This window comes from Dromaius novaehollandiae, chromosome 1 (assembly GCF_036370855.1).
Source record: "Dromaius novaehollandiae isolate bDroNov1 chromosome 1, bDroNov1.hap1, whole genome shotgun sequence".
In the NCBI taxonomy this organism is placed as follows: domain Eukaryota; kingdom Metazoa; phylum Chordata; class Aves; order Casuariiformes; family Dromaiidae; genus Dromaius; species Dromaius novaehollandiae.
Genome location: NC_088098.1, coordinates 71,152,544 through 71,174,579, shown reverse-complemented (window position 1 = coordinate 71,174,579; position 22,036 = coordinate 71,152,544). Strand labels below are relative to the sequence as shown.

At 38.7% G+C, this 22,036-nt stretch overlaps 1 protein-coding gene across 4 annotated transcripts in view; it reads right to left on the bottom strand.

Annotated features, from left to right (window-relative positions):
- ABCC9 (ATP binding cassette subfamily C member 9) overlaps nucleotides 1-22,036 on the bottom strand; it is an 82,280-nt gene that overhangs the window by 45,861 nt on the left and 14,383 nt on the right. For all 4 annotated transcript variants that reach the window (XM_064516121.1, XM_064516117.1, XM_026092685.2 and 1 more), the window contains 9 exons: nucleotides 21,340-21,506; nucleotides 20,400-20,642; nucleotides 13,414-13,608; nucleotides 10,287-10,451; nucleotides 8,600-8,755; nucleotides 5,625-5,759; nucleotides 4,159-4,321; nucleotides 3,509-3,549; nucleotides 2,793-2,935 (listed from right to left, as the gene is read on the bottom strand). In XM_064516121.1, the coding sequence (XP_064372191.1) occupies nucleotides 2,793-2,935; nucleotides 3,509-3,549; nucleotides 4,159-4,321; nucleotides 5,625-5,759; nucleotides 8,600-8,755; nucleotides 10,287-10,451; nucleotides 13,414-13,608; nucleotides 20,400-20,642; nucleotides 21,340-21,506 (1,408 nt within the window). The remainder of the gene's footprint in view (nucleotides 1-2,792; nucleotides 2,936-3,508; nucleotides 3,550-4,158; nucleotides 4,322-5,624; nucleotides 5,760-8,599; nucleotides 8,756-10,286; nucleotides 10,452-13,413; nucleotides 13,609-20,399; nucleotides 20,643-21,339; nucleotides 21,507-22,036) is intronic.

Here is a 22,036-nt window from a genome sequence, read left to right as displayed (position 1 = left end):
GACAGGTCTGAATACGCCACAAAGCAGCAGAACCATGGCCAGCATTGAAGAAATACTGCAAAAGTTCTCTGCTTGCTTTGTAAAACTACTTCCTGGTGAATTATAGCACAGAGGATCAATTCATTCTCCACCCCAGAAGAATTTGATCCAGTCTCTCTGCCCCTCTCCCTTTCAGAGTGCCGTAAATACTTGGATTTTTGTTATTGTGGGGAAGTGATGAAGGCAAAAGCACCCACCTATTATGGTGAATCTCTGTCACTTAGCAAAAACTAAAATTAAAATGCATTGATGCAGAGACTGAGAAAGCAGGAGGGCATATGACTTAAATCAGTGATTTGAGCATTAATCTGTGAGTCAGAAAGAAGTCCTGTTTCAAGGCCTGTTTGTAAATGTTGCATCAAAATATCAAAACCTGTTCAAGCCACGGAGATCCTGGCTAGCAAGAAAGCACTGCTATTGTCACTCTTTCCCCTTGCTAGTATATGTGCTCCTATCTCTGCTTTTGAAAGGAAAATGTAGGTGTCTAACTCCCATAACAGAATTCCAGTCTTATATAAGTGTCTTGTTGGATCTCAGAATTAGGGCCTAACATTTTGGAAAAAGGTAATATAGAAGATGCATAATACCTTTCTTTAGCATTGATAACTTGCCAGGCAGAAGGCAGCACATCGTTGCTCATTGTGCTGTTTTTGTAAGCCCAGTTCTGAGATGGGTAACTCACTACACAGGGAAGATGTGGCCCTAACTCAAGCCTGCAGAATCAAGTCCAGAAGCCAGGCACCCAACAGCTGGATGTTATGAAGTGCTTCCTCTTTTTGCCCAAAATTCACAGAACCACTGATTGGTAGTTTGATTCAGTCTTCACTTCACCCCAGAGACAGACAGCACAAGAAAGAAGAAGATCAATAAGTTGAAGACAAGAATTTGGCTATGCAGACTTTCCTCTATCAGGGAAAGTGTACCTGCATCAAGCAAGAATTTATCTTCTTGTAGCAGATAAGAGACTTCTTTTTGACCATCTGCCTAAGAAGACTAGAGTCAACTGTTACTTTGCATTTGAATAAGGACTGGTACTGTCAAAAGCTTTCATGTCACCAGCACTACTTTTTAAAGTGAAATGGAGATTCTGACCAAAGTGTAATCACAACACAAATGAGCACATACTCATATACCTGTATTTGACTGATGACAGAGGCCATTGAGTGGCCAAGCATGCGTTCTTAATGACTCTGCACTTGGGGAATATGAGGTTCATGGGAGAAAGATGATAGGAAATAAGTTTGCCAAAGGGTGAAGTTTGTTTTTGGCAAATATGGTCTTTAAATAATGTTCTGAGGGGTGGCCAGCAGTGCTAAGGAAAATGCATACGCCATTTTGATATGAGGGCTATGCTAAACATAGCACAGAGATGTAGGGATTAGGATGATTTATAAAGGAGACTTGAGATTTTCAACTAGTAAAAAATCATTTTCAACCTAGGGAAAATCTCTCATGTGGCCATGCTGCTTCTTCAATAAAAATAAACCCTGTTTGTTTAATTTTTTTTTTAAGTGAAAGCAGTGCTGGCAAATGGTGGCAGAAAGCTGTGGAGCCTTATGTCCCCTTGGTTGTTATTTATCATTACTGTTATCCAACAAAGAAAGGCAGGGGCAGCAACAATGCAATATCTTGCCAACGTGCCTCAGTCTTGGCAAAGAGGAAATATGTTTAAGTGTGGGAAGGTTAGTCTGATCTTGATATCCTGCTAGCACTCCACAGCTGCTACATTACCACCAGCCAGGTGTCAGTTTGTGCCCTTTGGGACAGTTTGACAGTGTGCATGTCTACATAACTGCCCCATGATCATGACTCTCCATATAGACCCCTGATGCAACAGCTGAAAGTCTGAAATTTGACTTGCTACCAACCAGCTTCCTTGAGATTAAATGCTCTATAGGCCAGCACAAAGGAAGTTGCTTTGTTGTTTTGTCAAGTTATTTGGAGAAATAAATAGAAATAAATGAATGCCTGGTGCACATAAACCTTTGATGAAGCAACACATTTTGTGAGTTATTTTTTTTTTCTTTTGAATCTTTTCCACTTCATGCCAACTTCCTCCCTGCCCTGCCATGCAGGTCCCAAACCTTCACAAGCTTAACTCCCAAATGTCTGCCTTATCATGCCTCCTACTCCTGCATTTCTTTACTGTCATTCAGCAGAACAGCATTTTCTCTGCAAGAAAATTCCTGCACTGCTCAGTTTCCCTCGAGTTACTAGTCCCTCTGTGCCCAACGTTCCTCCATCCACTCTTTCTGAAGAGAAGCCATGATATTGCTAGACAATGAGAAGACAGGACAATGCTAAATCCTCACTTACAGCACAAAGCACCCTTTGGGGAGGTAAAGTTAAACCAGCTGCTCTTCATTGTATCAGCAGGGCCAGTCTTGCTGGGTAGCTTCACCCAAGCCTCTCTTGCCTTCCCTGTGTTGGCTAGAGCCCAAAATCAAACTAGGTGAGAGCAGTGATGGGTGGCCACACTATGAGAAGAGGAAGAACAGTTGAGCTCTGAATCCAGACTTCCAAAGCTGGTGAAATTACAAAAAGAATGGAAGATTTCTTTGTCTATATATCACGCAATAAAGCAAAATGTTTACTCTGTTTTCTCTCAGGTTTCTGACCATTCTGAGTCCCACTTTTAATTCTCCTTCTACACAAGCAGGGAGAAGGCAACCCTTTCTCTAGCACTTTCCCTGTCGTGTTACTGAACACAGATGTTCAAGGGTTGAAGGAACAAAAATGATTACACCACTTACCTTACAATAGCCTTGACTGCAAAACGAACCACAGTGGAGAGCAGAAACAACGGTGTGACCAGGATGTGGAACAACGACAGTGATGCGAAGGCCTGGGCAGGCTGCAGAGGCTTGTCATTGGTATACGCGTAAGTCACAAAGGTCTGTCACATCAGAAAAAGAGCATGTCAGGATAAAAACTGTCTTGAAAAAGGTGAGGAAAGAAAACAAGCAAAATATTTTGCTCGACCAAAGCCAAGAACTATACATTCCAATTTTGGGGGAATTCCACTGAATTGAAGAGAAAGATGTCTTCTGTTAAAATGAAAAAAATTTTACAAACTTGCTAGCGATTTCAGTGACTTATGCATTTAAGAAGGAAAAATTCCCTTTGTAAAATTAAAGTATTTTGTTTTGTAATGTTTTGTAATTGATTTCAGGATTTGGAGGAAACAGACTACCCAGAAAAATCAGCAAGAAACCTCTAAATGTTATATTTTTTCACAGACACAGAACTATGGTCATATTTCATCCAATTCTGGTACACCCCACCAGCTGAGTAATGCCCTCAGAGTAGTGTCAAGATTTCTTACTGACCAACACTGTATTTCCTCTAGTGCATTAGGCTCATGTTTGAACCTGGCCAGAGGACAAGTAAAATTTATTTTTCCTCTTTCTTTCTCTCTCTTTCTCATTCTCTTTTTTTTTAAAGTAAAGGTGAAAAAATCATTTCTTACTGCAAGAACAGCTGCAATTGGTATGGCTGCATTCATAAAAACTGTGGAAAAGAAATAAAATAGGCATCAGATTATATGAAGCAAGAAAAACAACCTTACAATTAGTTGCATGGCGCTACAATTATTTCCAGTTCAAGTAATTAAAACTCCTAAAGGAAAATTCCTCTGCAGGAAGAAATTTCCTTCCAAGATGGAGAGAGGTCTTAAACATACAAATAAGCCAAGGAATTATATCATCTGTATATTTTTGTGGATACGGATAAAAAATTTTCATGTGCACAATTATGATGCAACACAACTAAAATATTACCCTCTCAGCTCTTCTACAGTGCGAGAAATACAGTTTCTTTTAGGCAGTAATTTATCTTTGCTGTAATCAGAACTGCTGATGTTATCCTGAGACTCCTTACTTTAAAACAACCAACAACTGTAATGTCATAATGAAGCTGACAGAAGATTTACTACAAAAGAAACATTAATGAAATATCCTATATACTTTCAAGTTTCTGTTATACATGTCATGTCATTTTTTTCAATCATATTCCACAAAAAAAAAATGTCATAGGCACAGCTGTGTCTTAATTTAGTTGAAGGAATGTTGACATGAAGAGCAGGATACATTTCTTAGAGCTAAAACTGTAGTTACTTACTGGACAGGGATGTATGAAGTGCAAAGGTTTTGAGACTAGTGAGTTCCTTCATTCTTGTTTCTTCCACACTAGTACAAAATATGTGCTCCCAAGCATAGAGCTTTAATAACTTAATGCCCTTTAATATCTCATTGGTTTTCTTTAATCTCTCAGTAGAATAGTCCTGTATTTAAAAGGAAAACAAAGGTAAGAAATTGAGAATGGTTTGTAGTTTTACAGAGAATGTTTTTCCCCCCCTCACTTCTGTTGCAAATTTCAATAAAGATTTGCAATTTTATTTGTTTGTGATCTTGTACATGCCTTCAGTTTTCATACAGAATAAAATACAGACTTTCATGTTCTCTGGAGATATTAAAATGATTACATTCATAGGGGAAAAATTGAGAGATCCTCTCCTGAGAATAAAAGAAATCAAAATATCTGAATCCCTCAAATTGTGTGAAACTCGGGAAGTCGGGTTAGTAGGTCTATGGTGTCCATAATAATAGACAGAAGGTTACATGTGAGTAATTGATGATGCAGGATTCATTGTGGGCTGCATACAGAATGGCCTTGAAATAGGTGAGATGTTTATTGATGTATTTTGCTAACTAACCCTCACCAGCAAAACAATGCTCATTTACTTTGGCAACATCATGATCAAAAAGATTTTAATGAGTCAAAAGGAATTCAGAAAAGAGCAACAGGAAAGACTGAGACGAGTTCTGGAAATATACAGAAGATATCCTCTGTTGGTATAAACTGGCATAACTCAGCAGGATTCAAGTATGCTGAAGATTATTTCCATATATATGTAATGTGTTTCCTGAATATTAAGACAAGAGGAATTTTTAAATACTTGAAGTCTCTAAACATCAAATGTTGATTAAAGAAGTTCAAGGATCACGAGAATAGAGTTAAAAATTACACAAAGTTTCAGAAAACATTTCTAATCGGTAAACTACATTAGACAGTAAAATAAACTTCCAGCACTGCAGAGTGTACAACACAGACTAATCTAGCAATGCCAGTTGATATCAGATAGTGAAAATGCTTGGGGTGAGAGTATAAAGTCTCTAGCCATTTGGGGGGGGGGAGGGTTTCACATTCTTAATATTGTATTTCTTTAATTTGTCAGTCACTTGTACTATTTGCTAATATCTCATGAAATATAGCATTGGAAAATACCATGAATAACATCCATTCCTGGACTCTAATTCAGAGGAGGCTGTGCTATTTGGTGAAATTGCTGTTCTCTGTAGAGAAGGCAAGTGAAGGCTCATACAGTTTCTCAGTTCCTTGTCTGACAAACATTGAAGTTCTTCTACTGAGCCACAGAACAACAGAAAGGAAGAGATGAAGAAATTAAGTGATGCCTTGTCCAAACTTCTAAAATGAATGGGCAGTAAAACGAGAATAAAATCCAGAACTCCTGCTTCCCTGTTCTCATTTTTGGATCACAAATGTCACTAAAATAAATTACTTACGAGAGTGCTCTTCTGAGCCTCAGCCAACTTCGTAGCTATGAAGTACTGTATTGGAGCTAACAGTACAATGACAGCGGCACCAACCAAGGCACTCACTCCAAGCAAATTATAGAGTAGGATCACACCCATTATGATCTATGAAGAAAAAAAACAACATAGAGAAGAAAGTAGATTTTGATGTGCCAGAATGATAGCAAGAAAAAAACCCTGTTCTTCTAATAAGTAGTTTAACAGTTCATAGGAATCAAGTGAGACCTTCCTTCAGAATGTCATCTTTGGAAACTGTGGGAAATAAACCTAGAGGCCTTTATTTTTAACATAGTTTGTGTTGGTGCCTAGCAGTTCTAATTCTGGACAAGCTTTCCACAGACCTAAACGGGTACTAAAAGAGATGGTGCCTGTCCCAAGGCATTTTGCAGAATCGCTGGCCTTAAATCTTATTTACCCTAAAGCTCCTTACATCACTCTGGAAGTATACAAAGGTCTTAGAATAGTCATAAATAACATTTGCAATCTGTTGTATGGGTCCTCTTGTAACTGCGGATGGAGGCACATCTCAGACTTGCTCTGAAACATGATGCAGATGTGCTGGAAGTGACACAAACCTGAATTTGCATGCCAATACCATGTAGCTTGGTAGGAAAGCAGCAAGGTGCTAGCTCAGTGCTACAAAGAGTTTGGGTACATGTCTCACAAAGGTTTATTTGGGAATGGCTCTGATGCAACTACTGTGATTCTGGTTTCAGAACTAATACAAGCTCTACTACAAGTATTTTTATTTAAAGCTCCACATAATGGTGCAGAGATGTCCTCAGTGATAACAGGACATACAAAACTAGCTCCCTACTTTGTATTTTTGTTCTCTCTTAAATAAGTCAGCTCTCTCATTAAATTTGCCTTCTCAGTATATAGTCTCACAAATAAGAATCAGTTGAGTTCAACATTCTGAAAGCATTTTTTAGCTTTTCAGGCCCCTGTAACGTGAGTTAATGTACCTAGATGCCATTTTTTTTGCAGAATTATACAAAGTTACAGGCAGAAATTTGTACATGGAGTAAACCCTGAAGGTCTTACTCAAGGCCTGCTCCTACAATGAGATTTTGCGCTTGAGGGCAGTCCATGCACTGATGGATATAATAAGTAATTTCTAAGATTGACCACAGTCTTCAGCAGGATATGGCCAATTACACCATATTTGATTACACTGGATGAATATAACTTCAGTATTGGCTACAAAATGTTTTGCTTGAGGAGGGGGCAGCCTTGACAGTTTCTGTTTCTTGGGATATTCCTTGAAGATCATCTCCTTTGCGTAAGGCAAGATGGGATAGTCCTGTCACCTTTTCCAGATTGCGTGGTAGCCCATAGTTATCATGGGTTAGTTCCTTCTCTTTTTTTTCCAAAGAGCAGCCGATTGAGATGATCGGGCAGAAAGATATATTACCACAAAACCTGCATTACTGATACCAGCTGCATAATACTTTGAGAAGGAAGTAATAAGTAAGTATTCTCCTTTAAAATTTATTGCTGAAGGTGTAAAGTAATCACTTTGATTCATACAGCTTAAGAGCAGAAGGAAGACCTACCTGCTCACTCAGTAAATTCTGCACTGGGGCAAGTTCATGGGTGATGCTATGCTCATTCCCAGGAAAGCTATGCTCAAGCTTCCCCATATTCCCTCTCTCCTTATTCCCTAAAGATGAACTACAGGAACCAGAAAAATCAACAGAAGCGTCCTCAAACCAGGGTTTTTACTGTATTGGTGATAAGCCACAGGGAAGTGTGTTTGTATTGTAGCTGAAACAGAGACTGTTTATTAAAGAGACAAATGAGTGGTGAATTTAGGCTACATAGGAATAGCCACAGATATCAGACCACCTATTCATTTGGTAACATTCAAAGTATTCTCAGCAAGGCTTCCAGATAAACCTGTACATGAAACAGTAACTTAAAATGAAAATCATGTATCATTTCTAACCTGTTACCATGCAGATCTTTTATTCTCTCTTCCTCCAGAAGTTATTTTTACAACCTTCTAACCCCTACCTTAACCCAAAATATGCATATAAAAACAAGTTTTATTTCCACTAGCAGTAGTAATATTGCTGATTATAACAACAGACTGTTGATACTAGGCAGTTCCAGTAATCTGGGCAAAACAGATCTAACATAAGAATGGCTTTTATCCCTTTTTTAATTTGTTTAATGTCAGTGTCATCTATAAATTATGACCATGCCCATCCCATCCCAAGCTAAAATCTGGAAAGTGCTATAGAAGCCCAAGCTACATGGAAAATCAGCGTGGTTTAAGTTAACAAGTCATTTAGGTGCTTCTGAAGATTTCCTTCAGGCTAACAATTTTCACCTTTCCTTCCTACAGATCTGTTCTTCCTCTGCTTCTGTTCCAGCCTCGTTAAGAACAAGAAGTTTACAGTAACTAAACCTCGTGTTTAGATGAGAGCTCCTGTGAGCATTTCAAGCAGTGTTCTGTCAGTGCTGCTGTCAGTCACAGAACTGAATCCAATTGCTTTTCCTTCCTGCCACAGCACATAGTTACAGGTGGACACTGCAAATGCAATAATACTTTGTGCTCTGTTCTGGTTAGAGGCTTGTGCTGCTGCCATGTGGCAGAAATAAAAGCAATTACTCATGTCAGTATTGGAAGAAGTACGAGCAGGGAAAGGATGACAGGTCATCATTCTGAAAGTCGCAGACCATATCCATGTCCTGGAACTCCTGCTCAGAAAAATCCTCTCTCCCAGCTGGCCCTCGGAGGGATGGCCTCCCAGCCTTTGAAGAAAATGATGGGCCACATTTCTGCTTGTTAGTACTCTTTCTGGCAAGTGCTTTTGACATGATTGTGCAGTCAAGTGCTAGAGGTTCCCCTCTGGATTTTGAAGTAGCCTCATAGACGTACACTGTTTCCAAAGGGGTAGGAGGGTCTCTAAAATAAGGCCCTTACTTCAATGCTCTACCTGAACAGGCATAGCCCACAGATTGGGGCACAGGAACAAGAACCACATTAATTGATTGGTTTCTATGGCAACCAAGTTATTGATTTGTCCCAGCGTCATCTCTCCCATGGACAAGTTCGATGTAGAAAGCCTCAGGATCTTATTATATATCATTGCCTGTGGGGGAGGAATAAAATAGAATATATGAAAATGATATTATTATAAAGCAATAGCAGCAGCAGGATATTTCAAATGTCAGTATTAGTGATTACCTACACAGCCTTTCTCTCAGTCTCTCAGATGAGAAAGAGAAAGAGAGAATGAAGGAAAGAATGAGAGAGAGAGACAACAGACTTTAAACACCTCCAGATCCTCTTAAAAGGACTGGTGCTTAATGTAGACCTAAAATAGAACAAAATCACAACAAAACATCACAATTAAGGGACTGGGCTAAGACCTTTTTTTAATAAACTTTCTGATGAGCCTGTTTTTCTGTGATGCTGTCTGGCATAGATATTCTTGTAGTTAAACAGTTAAACTCAAATACTCAATAAAATAGTTTTGCTATGGAGTGTGGATATGTACTCCTTTCAGTTTCTCTCCTTTACCTGGCCATCTGTTTCCATAAAATCTGTAGGAGTTTAATAGTGGGAAATTAATCAGGGCTGCTAAAATTTTGAAAGACAAATATTGTGAGCCTTAGCTATGATCAAATATCACCCAGTGAAACTTTAAGTAAGTTTTAAAAATAATTTGTACTCTTTGTCATGTTTTGTCTGTGAGTAAGACAGATCCTGTAGAATTAAACAGAAATGCCTGCAGACCATGGTGAATTACATCAGCTGCATATGGTCCTAAGAATACCCTTTATGGCAACTGGCAATCACAAAAGAACAAAGAAATAATCAGGCACTCATTTCTCACCAAGGCTGTAATATCTACCCTGGGAGAAAGCAGAAAATGTTTGAAATGGCTACACCAAACAGAATGCACACAAAAAAGGAGCTTTCACATTTGATATGATATTCTTACAGTTAGTTACACCTGGCAAAACATCTATTTCAGCTTCTGTTTTGCACAAGGTACTACTCCTGCCTGCGGAGTTTGGGCTCAGGATACTCGTGCTACACCTCACACCCTGAGATATAGCTACTGGCTCCAGTTCATAAACATAACTTTCCTGCAGGGTTAATGGATGCCAGTTCTAGAGACACAGTCTTGGAGATGAACCGCTCCCATCCCATCTCATCTGACAGGGCTCTGTGCAAAAGGGCATAAATGTTCCAAATCACCACTCAAGATACATAGACAGTGTTGCAGGAAAACAAAGCTAGGCCAAAGACACTCCGCAAGTTGACTCTGTTCACAGTGAGCAAAAGTAACCTCATAAGCAAATGCACAAAGCAGACACAGAGCCAAAACGAAATTGCTTATATTCATATATCTAACATCAGCATTCTTATGTGAACGGAGTGACTGTAAAACTTCTACATGGTTTTAGTTTTGAGCAAAAGAAATCACTGCCGTTTGGCTGTGTCAATGATACTGCTGTTCTCAGTTTTCTGTGTAAAAATACAGTGTGTATCTTCTCGCAAAATACTGTTGTTAATTGACTCTTTAGGTAAAGGACAAGATAAATGAAAGAATGAAGCTGGAGATAGTATTATTGTGTTTTTTGGAAGAGCATGGGAACAATATCTTTGCTCACCAATAAAGCACCTCGCAGGTTGATGCCAGTTTCTGTAGTCACATAGTAGGAAGCCTGCAGGAATGTCCTTTGTAAGATAAGGGCCAAGAAGAGAAGAACTGCCAAAACGTAAACATTCCTGAGGAATTCCTCTGAGGAGAGGTATGAATTTGATGGATTCTTCAGCTGAAAAGAAAGAGAAAAAAGAAATGATACGACAATAGCATCGGAGGGATTGTTTCTTAATGAGACCCTGGGCACAAGGCGATCCAGGTATTACGTTAGAATAAACAGTATTTATGGTATTACAGCAAAGTTATGACTATGTAGGAAATAAGAATTCTCACTGTCTTGTGTATCATAATCATTTGGATAGAAATTGAACTCTAGTGTTTATGTTCCAAAAACACAGGACCCTACCTTTTAGCAGTTCTGAAATGAATTGTTGTTAGCAGAAAAGGGATAGTGAGATCACCAGGTCCACCTTTTCTTTAGTTTCTCCACAGAATTCTGATGATTCTTTTGGGGGACAAATATGTTACTCGGTAGAAAATACAGCCCATTCCACATGCACCATGAAGTAGAAAGAAAATATTTATTACATTGGATTGGTTACTTGTGATGGATCTGTATATTATGGAAATAATTCCTTCCAGACATATAATCTAAGGAAGAATAAATCTAAGGAAGAACAAATTTTACCTGTGGTAAGGCACCATTCTGAATAAATTAAGAATATGTCTGCAAGTCCTTCTCAGGGAATTAAATTTAAATACCTTGAAAGGGCAATTGCTTAAATCACTTTATTTGTTTTCATTTTCTAGTTTTAACATTTACTGGGCTGCTCTCTTTCAGCCAGGGAAGGAAGTAAACATACCAAAATACTGCGAGAAAAGCTGTTCCTTTGGTATTTCCGATCCAGCTGGAAGCAGGATGTATTGGAATTCTTACAAAAAAGGACGAAGAAGAAAGTCTGTTCTCATGAAATCTCCAGCCTGATTTTGAGATGAAAGGTTTGGAAAATATTCGAATGTAAGCCCCACATCTAAACCCTTAAAGATTCGTTCATCACTCTTCATATTGTAATGTGCCACAAGACTTGCAGACAAGAGAGAGGTGCTCTGACCCATGCTCGCGTCACTGCAGTGACCCCAGCCTCATCACACACTCATCCCTCTGTCACAGGCAGCTAAGACCCAAAGGATGTGTAGTTTTGGGTCTGGACTTAGCCCATAATAGAGTGGAGTTTGTTTCCCATCCCTGGACAGACATTTTCTGTGATAATCAACATACCATAAAATTACCAAAGCTACATAGGTACTCAAGCATTCATAGGCACCTAACGGTATTTTCAAAAGGGCCAAAGTTTGTAAGACACACACATCCCACTGAAGTAGTAGGACAGAGTCATTTAACCCACTGAAGACCCTTTGAAATGGGGGCTGCTTATGTGCATGATTGGTCAGTTACATTTGAAAATCCTTCTCTTAATGTTTTCCTGCATCTGACTTCTTCTGCATGTGTACAGTTGGGGTAACAACAATAAAATACCATTTGTAGATACATGAAAGTGCATGGAGTTCTCAGGAGTGAAAGCTAAGGGGGAATAAGCACAAAATTCAATTAATTCACATTACTTCAAACCAGAGATATTTTAAAGGAGAAAACCATAATAGCAAGAACAACCAAGAGAAAGTTTATCAAAATCCATAAATTTAAAGCCAATGTATTCTGAAATGTGTCCAAGAGAAATAGTGACTGTCACCAAGTCAGTCTTTTGGAGTAGTTTCAAGTTCTCCAATGATTTTAAGCTTCCCTTAAGCCAGTGTTGATTAAAACCTTAAATACCACTTTTCTGGAGAGTGCAAAAGCTGAAGGAAGGGGGAAAAGTTACAGATTCCTAAATTTTAGGTCTGGAAATTATCATGTTCAAGTTAAAATGCCATGTTTGGTGAATATGCAACCCCCCCCCCCTATTTTTTAGGGAAAAGATGTACTTTGCCTTTTGATTGTGTGTCTTAAATTAGCACATGGAGGTTCACTGATGATAAGGAGCATAATTTGTTAACTTGCACAGCGGAAATCTCCTTCTTCAGTGAAATGGCTAAACGAGAGTCTGAAGCCAAATTCAGAGCATTAGTCAAGAACATGAGTGTCAGGAGTGAGCAACCAAGGAGAAGATGCTCGGATAAAGCGATGACACTCAAATGTTTTATCTGAAGGGGAGAATGTTATTCCATTACATATATATCAGCTCATTCAAAGACAAACCACTCACTGCATAAAGTGTGTGGAGATGTTTCCATATGAGGAAAAAGATGTAGGAAAATTTATTCCTCATTTCTTGTCTGCTGTCGGTTAGTAAAATAATTTTACCTTTGTCTTTTCATTAGTTACTAACAAGCTCTTTTTCTTATGACAGAAAATGTTCCCTATCAGAGGCTTGTGCAGTGCTTATTGAAATGACCTCTGAAAGTACAGTCTTGGTGAAACTTGAAATGGGATGGGAACCAGAATCTTTTGAATATCTCTAGAATCAACAATGCCACTGAATAAAGCAGGTGCTTTTCAACTCCTCTCCTGGGCCATTCGTTCTATTACCCACATGGCTTTTCATCACAGTAACAAGCAGCATAATTAGTCACAACAGGGACTGACTATTCATAGCTTCCCAGTGGAAAGCAGATTTCAGAGAGCTCAAACCTGTCAACGAACTACAAATGGACAGGTGCACAAAAATTAAGTGAAACCCACAGACTTGTCCTTGCTGGCTCCATCACAGAGCCACCACCAGCAAATGTCCTGCCTGGAATGAGTAAACATGGCTGAATGAGAGGCAGAAGTTGTTCCTCCTCCCTCAAACTTCAGGGGTGACTCCAGAAGGAGGCAGACAGCAGGGCAGTTTGGGGAAGCCTGTCCTATCTGTGTTGCACTACCTGTGTCACATTCATAGCAAAGGTTCCCACTTCTCAGGATTATAACCTGACTGTGCCTCCCAACAAACATTCAATTTCCTTGAAGGAAATAATGACAGTAACAAAATGATAATCATAGACGCATAGGACCACGTAGCCAGACATATTAAATATCTGATATGAATCAAAAACTGAAACCAAACAAGATCTTTCTATCAGTGCTGTCAGGTTACCTTTTCTGTTGCATTCGTATTGTTGGTTGTATCCTGGAAGCCCTGGACAATGCCAGAAATGCATAATGGCCCAGCAAAACCCAGCAAGTCAGCCAAGTAACGGAACGTGCTACTGAGAAGAATTGGTCGTCCAAAGGCACTGTACATCGCTAACCATATCGAGGGACTCCGATTGGGCTGGTCTGCTACCTTTTTCTGTAAAACAGAGGAACAGGTGTCAGTGCAAACAGAGGCCTTAATTTAATTCCTGTCTGGATGCTCAAATGGTTCCTGAAGGGTGTTTTAAAGCAAATGAGTTAGCAAACATGATGCAGATATCAATAGATGTCAGACACTCTTTGGAGGAAATTCAAATTCTGCCTCCTCTTGGTAATTGTGGTTCCTCACCCCTAAATACTAACACTTTTCTGAACCCATGAACATAGGAACACAAACAGAGATTAACCATACTGGCACATAGCCATTGCTCTTTGTCACACGTGCAGCTCAGAAGAAGGTTTGACCTTTCAAGGCCTTGCTTGTATGGGTAATCTTGCTTTCACTGTAGCTGTGAAACCACTTGATCCAATAAAGGCTTCTGATATGAGTAAGGAATTGAAGGAACAAACCCAGGAAAAACATGGACAGATACCTGCTAGTGTGTAATATGAATTCATTGTTTATCTTGATGTTTTCTATCTCTTGGATGCCTTTCAGGAAGAGCCACTTCAGCTGATCACAAATTACTGGATGCAAAAAGGTGAAAGCAGTGGGTTATGTCGGCAAGTAAGATTAAATCATCTAATGATCCTCTCTAGTCTCTAGTTCTGTTCTCTCTAGTTCTGTTAATCTATGCAACTTCAGGGCTCTTGCACTGAACTTCAACCAATGTATACCTCTGTGTCTGGTCTGAGGACTTTTGATGTTTCTGAAGTCTTTTTCATCTAGAGAAGAAAGAGTTTTACTCAACAGATCTACGGTCTGCAAAATATTTTCTTGCACTCCAGGCAGCAGCTCTTGACACACTAAAAAAGCATCTGTCATTTTTCAAGTAGCACAGATGCCTGCAAGTTGTAACCTAAGCCAAGCCCTCTTGAGTGTTCACAGAGACATTTTAAGTACAGCCTAGTAATAACAACAACCCCCTACCCAGCAAATTAACCAAAGCAAGTATGTCTGTACTCTGCCTGGCTGCTTCATCTCTTTTTTTCTCTTTTCTCATTTTTTTCATTTATGCCACTTCAACAGTGAGATAGAATATGCACATGGTGCCAAAAATGTACAAATATACCAGAGGACCAAGCAACTGCTAACTGGCTTGGAGAGATTAGATCACGGTGGTCATAAACAACAATAAGAAGCTCAGAACAGAAAAATAAGCAGCACAGGGACAAATTGGAGCTAATATTCTGGTTTTAAATTCATCATCTCTCAGAGGTAACGTTTTTTTGTCTGTAGGCAAGGAGAATGGATGTCAGAGAGAAGCTACGGTGTATCCAGGTAGTAGAGACTATATTTTAAAGCTGTTTTGGCACTTGAAGATGAACCAATCAGGTTAAAAAAACAAAACAACCAAACAGGTGGGAACAGACACCCCAAAACTCCTATTGAACTAATTTCAAATTAGGTGCCAGAATATGATTCTCTCAAGGCACTTCTCTCCAACTGAAACAATGCTACTCACACGTTGATCTTGTCTAAATGGGTACTACATGTGCCTCTGCCCTACAGACACATTGATGTCCTCATTGCTTCCAGAGGGAAATTAAGATTAAAGCAGTAGAAGTTAGATGCGTCAGAATCTCAGCAACCCTGGGCCCAGGCTCTCCTATAAATCTCACTAGACATGTAAAGATTCCTCTAACCAAATGTGGCATTTACAGCAGTGTCAGTGCAGGGTAAAAGGCACAGTTGGGTGTGAGTCACCTCGTTCGAAAGAACATGTCTAAATAGTTCAGTTGAATCTCTTCTATAAAAGTGGCTATATCTGTCCATGGTTATAAAGAGAGCTTGGATCACTAGCTCAGATGCAACCGCCTACACTGTAAACACCAAAACCTAGGTGAGATAAATTCTACCACTAGTTTCTGGTTCTCTATTTGCCTAAACACCTTTGAAATAACTAGGGAGTTAAAGGGCTTCAGAAAGTAGTAAGAATTAAACTACTTCTTTTGATTAGTGATATAGCACAAAGCCCTTCTGCGAATTTCCCAGTAAAAAAGGGTCAGAATTTGCTGCCTAATGGGCTTTGAGCTAGATGGCTCTACAAGAGCTAATGTCATCTTCTTCAAATAAATGCTCTGCAGTTTAATGCCTTGGAGAACTCTTGAGAGGAGCTAAGACAACTTACTAGAAAAACATGTCTGTAGTCTTTTAGAAACAATAGCACATACTATTCTGGACTTTCAATTAATAGTAAATTTCAGCCATTTTTAAAAATAGTCCTTATTTCTTTCATAAGCTTTTGCTATTTCAATAGCCATTTTCAGTGCTACTACAAAATGCACATACTTGTTATCACTACATTAAATTTATTTACATTAAATTCACATTCCAATTATAAAAAAAATTAACACTCCAATTATAAAAGTGGAATTATCATCCTTTTTGCTATCCAATCTAAATATGGGCCTTCTGCCTCAGAAAAATGTTATGACCATGATGATGACTTTTGGCAGCTTCCCAGACCCTTTGAGGCTATATGACTTGGAAAGCCTACTGAAGCCAAGAGGTTTTGTCCTGGGCACAGGTGGCTGGAAGGGCATGCTTTCCTTTATGAAAGTGAGAAAGAGAGTTTTAAACCATTGTGTTAAAAATAATCCAGTCACAGTAAAGGAGGGAGCTGTAGTGAAGACAGAGGAATGCTGCAGCAACACAGACATGAGCTTAATCAGTTTCTACACCTACAGATCTTGGAAGCTTTTTTAAATTTGTAAGGATTGTTTTTAAGAGCATGATTGGTAGCATTTGTTGTTGTGTTAATTGATGGGTCTGACTGTTATTCTCAGCTGTGACATTGATTAGGTTTTCCTTGCCTTTATTACCTCCATTTCAAATCCCCGTAGTGTTCTCTATCTCAGGAACTTAGCAGAGATTCAGCACTTGCTGGTAAATCAAGCTACCTATAAGATACACCCCAGTAAATATGTAGTTATAACTGTTCCCTCAGTGGGTAATGTTCTGTCTCCTTGATTTCTAGGTATCTAAATCTCTTTCCTTGTCTTTTTTTGCCACGCCAGATAAGACTCACAGTGATGCTTCAATAGTATACATAAGCAATTCTGATGGTCCTTGACTTTAAAAATTGCTTTTCCTGTTAGACCATCCCAAAAGAAAAACTGTCCATTGACCATCAGGGCAGATTACATAGTATTTTTATTGATAGGGTAAACCAAACACACTAAATCTATCCTGGGATATGTGATGGATGCATTAGCATGTAGTTTGGAACACCTAGAATGCTTGTACAAAAAATGAAACAATAGAAACAGTATCTGATTTTTTTCAGGATTGTGTGACAAGTGCTATCCACATAGAGCACCTTGTTCCAAAAATTTGGCTGAGAGAGTTTAGTTGCTTATCGTTATTAAGGACTTCTTCATCTTTTTAATCTTATTAAAGAATTCTTTACCTTCAGCAAAAATGCCCATTAATGTAGTAGGGACTGTGAATATGTATTAAGGAGAATATGCAAATTTAAGGTCACAGGTCTAATCCTATGTATGATGTGCATTGCTGCTTATTTTGAAGAATCAGCCTTCCTATTCACGGAATTTTTCCAAAATTCTTTGTCTCTGAAATTCTTTTGGAAAGATATGATAAAAATGCTGTAAGATGGGGTATTTCAGTTTGTACAATGATCTATCTAGAAAAGTGAGAAAATATAGTGTGTCCATCTTTTAGAATATTTACTAATGGCAGAAAACAATGAGATAAGGAAAGCCAGTTGCAATGCGGGCTTTTTGGCAATTCTTTGTTCAGGAAGAAAATGCAAATGGCATGTTTAAGCAAGGCTGATTTTCAAAAGGGCATGTTTTATCTGCAGGTTTATAGTATATTCTAATTTAAAGAACATATGCTATGTTGTTATGTTTTGATATGTTTTGCTATGTTGCCAATCTCTAGCTAGAAAAGGAGTGACAAGTGGCCTATGTCTTCTTGTAAGAGTTGGAATACCTTTTGCAGTACCAGCTACCAGATTAATAGCTAATAAGAATATCTATCACCAGTTACTTAGCTTTGTGTTGTGTTGGTTTATATTATTTTATATCACAATAAAAATGTTGATAACTAACTTAAAAATTCTATAAAATACAATGTAGCATGAAAACAATATTAAGAAGATTAAATTCCTTGATGTTTTGAAAAAATAGTTATGCCTAAAGAATTTTGAATAGTGAATGTATCCATAATGCTAAGAACTGCTTGATACAAACTTGTAAATGTAAAACACACGAGAACAGAACAGTGAATTCAGATTGTCACTGGGAAGTATTAGCCCAGGTCTAATGTATCAGTAGGCAAACTTTCCTATTGTAGCAACCAGAGGAATTCTATCTCAATAGCAGACTAAGGACTTCAGAAGTAATCCCACTGACATCAAAGGAGACAAGAAAAGGTTGCACCTAGTATTCACAGATTTCATGACTACTCAAGTGGCATAATACTATCTTATCAAAATATAGCAACCATAAAATGTTAATTCGAGACCTACAGATTTAATCTGCTATATGTTTGGGGCACCGGTTTGGAAGAGAGTGGTTTTGAGGAAACACTTATCAAAATTTAACCTGTTTCATTTTCCTTGTTCTATTATTTCGTGGAGAACCTCAGCTGGTTTTAAGTTTCATTTCAGACAGAAGGCATAGCAAAAAAACTTCGCATGAGTTATCTCAAATGAATTTTACAATACTGAAAATTCATGTTCCTGTTCAGTGTCTTTCATCAAGGTGTGATAAAGGAGATCTGGAAGAGCTTTCTTTCTGCATGGCTACGAAGTGCAGGCAAGACCAGCTATCTCCAGGCAGAGGTGGGGGTAACCCAACTTAATCCAGAGGATTCTGGTGGGCTCCCCTCACCAGCTGCAGACGATTAACATGAAATACACCCTGGCAACAGAGACTGTGCTATAACATCTCTTCCAGACTGCAGACAGTGTTTCAACCTGAAGAATTTTGCTAATTCTATGGCTGTTTTTTAACCCAAGCATACACAAAACCAACACGTTTCTCTGTGGGAGTGAATGGCTGCAAGTTCTACTGCCAGGCTTTTTGGAGTGGTTCTAGCCCTTTGGTTTACTTTAACATTATCTATGAAGTGTCAGTTTATTTTAAGGTTACAGGCTGTTTTAGAATATTAACACAAATGTGCTGGAGGCTAGGCTAATTTAGAGATCTTAAACGATTATGGAAACCAGTAGGAAGAAAAAATCTGAGGTAAATCAGCTTTATAAAGGTATAACTGGATACATACATTTTTGCAAATCTTCATAGGTGCATAATGCACACCAGTGGAGCTGCACACTGAATGCTTGTATTCATGCCCATGAGCAAAAAAAACAATTAGCTGGCTTTTTGGCATCGGAATAGCATATTTATGCAGGCACGTACAGTATCTGCAGATGCAAATGAGCTAGAAACAAATGCTTGCACTCAGTCATGCATGCCTGTCATTAAGAGTCTGGCACAAAGACCCAGACCCTCAGGGCCATGTAGGCACCTAAGTCCCATTGGTTTCTTTAAGTAAGATTTAGGCACCAAACACTCCTTGAAGGAGCTGGCCTAAGAGATGCACTTGGGTGTGAAAAGAACAGTTCCAATGACTCAGTAGTTTTCTATTTAAGGCAGAAGGGCCCTGGACTCTCCAGTATGCTAGAAATCCATAACAAAAGGCAAAATGAAAGAGATGCAGCTTAAATCTATTAAAATAAAAGCAACTATGTTAATTACGTCTTCATTTCAGATTGCACAGAAAAGAGTCTGTAGCTCCATTACCTATTGCGAGAACATAGCTATTCCCAGCTTTTCCTTGCATTGCAGTTCTAAATTGCTACACTCCCTCAAAATCAGTTTATCTATCTGGTGTGTAAAAGAAAAGGATTTATATGCCTTTGTTCAAAGTGCTACATTTTCCAAAGTGGCCTCTGAATGTCTGTATTCTCTCTGTTTATACTTGAGAATTGATCTGTATGTACAAATCAGGGAAACAGGCTTTCTCATCCTCCCTCCTTTCTGCAAAACAAATGATTTCTTTTCTGGCAGAATCACCAGCTTTAAGCACAAAGGAAAACCCCACAGTTTTGCCTAAACACATCCAGAAATTTCTTTGGAAACTCCTCCCCTATCCCAGTGAGTTTATCCAACTTTGTTTTCTTGATGGGTGTTTTTGAAATGAGGGTACAATTACGAGGAAGAGGGTTACTACAACACCTCCATATGCAAAAAGATTTTTGTGTTCAAACACCCTGCTCTGTTTATACAACTTTTCCCCCCTTTCCAGCACACATCTGATAGGAAAGGCCATAATAGAGCTCTTACCCAATACGTATATCTCACACAGGTTAATCATTTATTAGTTTGTATCCTTGCACTATACACACAAACAATTACATAAATGTACAGTATTTTTGAGAGAAGATTTCTGGAAAATAAGTGAAGATGAATGTTTCCAACTGAAACTATGGACAGAATGTCATCTAATTTAAGATGCTGTCATGTGTATTTAAGGTTTAAAGTAAGCTTTCACTTCTAAAATGAAATCTAGCAAGCGATCGGTCTGCTACGGTTTCAATTTCCAATCACTCGCAATCTGGCAACTCTCCCCTGCTGTAAATTCACTTAAACCCAAAGAGTAACCCTTGGATTAGAACTTCCTAAGCCAAGTTTCACCTTGGAACAAACAATCCTAAGTTAAAAATTCTTAAAACTAGAATTTCATAGCAGCAGGAAAAGTTCCATGTGACACTATCATTTTTAAACCTGAACAGTGACATGGACATCTTAGGTTACCTTTTGTTCCTCGTACGCTTCTTTGAGACAAACATAATTTGTTAGTGCTCTCATTGCAATTGGAAGCTTCCCGATTGCCTTCAGGTCTACAGGTTTCTTGTGAGCAGATATAATAAGTGTATTCATCCACCAGTAAGTTGCCTTTGAGAGCAAATTGACAAATGGCTGAAGAAACCTCACCCCCAGGTCCTGCAGATCCTCTGGTGGCTTTACCTTCTGAGGGTTCATGAAAAATACGTATCTCTGAGGAGGAGGAAATACAGAGCATGTGCTCAGGAATTATCTGTATTAATGGCAATTCTTATTAAAAAAGACGTGTAATATAACTACATTGTCAAGTTTGCATTTAAAAGTAATAGTAAATTTAATTTAAATATAAATTTACATTTAAACAGGAATATTTACATTTTGACAGCATAACTGGCAACAAATTGAGCAAGCTGGAATGTGGATGCAGCTTTATAGCCTACCAGTCCCACCCATCTGTCTCATAAAAAAAATAAGAACTCTTGGGATATAACTAGTTTAAATTATAACAGGTAAAAACATATACTTACTTATACATTCACTGCATATATAGTTTATCTGAATTAGCATAGTCTATAGTGTAGAGATTGCATGTACATGCACACACACAAATAAATACGCATGTATACCTACCTCTGCATATGTGCATGCACTGTGTGTGTGCGTGTGTGTGTGTGTGTGCGCGCACATACATACACATACACACACATACATACCAAGTCCAGGGTCTAAATCAAGGATACATTTTAAAGAGCTGTCAGGTCCCACTGGTTTTTATATACTCAGACATTCACAGTTAAGCTAAACTTGGGCCTAAACCTGACAGGTGCCAGCATTACTGGGACTAAAGACCCACCTTCCTTCCTGAGATACCACTGATGACTTTTCAGATCCTGATAAAGAAACCACATACCCTAACTCGAATGACATTGATCTCCACAGCCATCAGCAGCCCATAGAGAATGACCATAATTCCAGTGATGCAGAAACGCAGCTGGGAAAAAGGCACACCATCCTGGCAGTATCTGACAAGCTTGATTGTTTTAGTGACAAAGGCCATTATCCAGTAAAGAAAGAGAGCTGTAAAACAGACACACACCCATCATCTTTTTTAAAAAAGATGTTTTAGCTACACCAGTGCCACAGAGGTGGTAGCACTCTCAAGTAGAAACACTCCATGGCTTAATTCAGTGCAAGCATGGTGACCCTATATATCGTTAGCCTGCAGGCTGGCAGGGGCACAGTGTGACGTCAGCCAGTTAAGGACTCCGGACTGAGAGATCTGCTTTGCACTTTATTTCCCCAAGTCACTGTTTTCTTTCCTGGGCCACCACCTTTCAATGAGATCCACAATTGTGGATCTTCACACAATTACAAAAGTCCATCTAAGGCAATCTGATGGGGAACTTTCTTATTGAAATGAAGTAAAAGTCACTTAACCTGATAAATATAATATAACCTCTGGGAAAACTTAGCAGGGTGCATCACAGCTGCTCATTTAAAAATACACTCATTTTGAAAATGAGTCCATATAGTTTAAATTTTATCCTGCCACCTGGTTTGTATCAGTCAATGGTAGACAGGTTTTTGAACTATAGGTAATTTGGGCA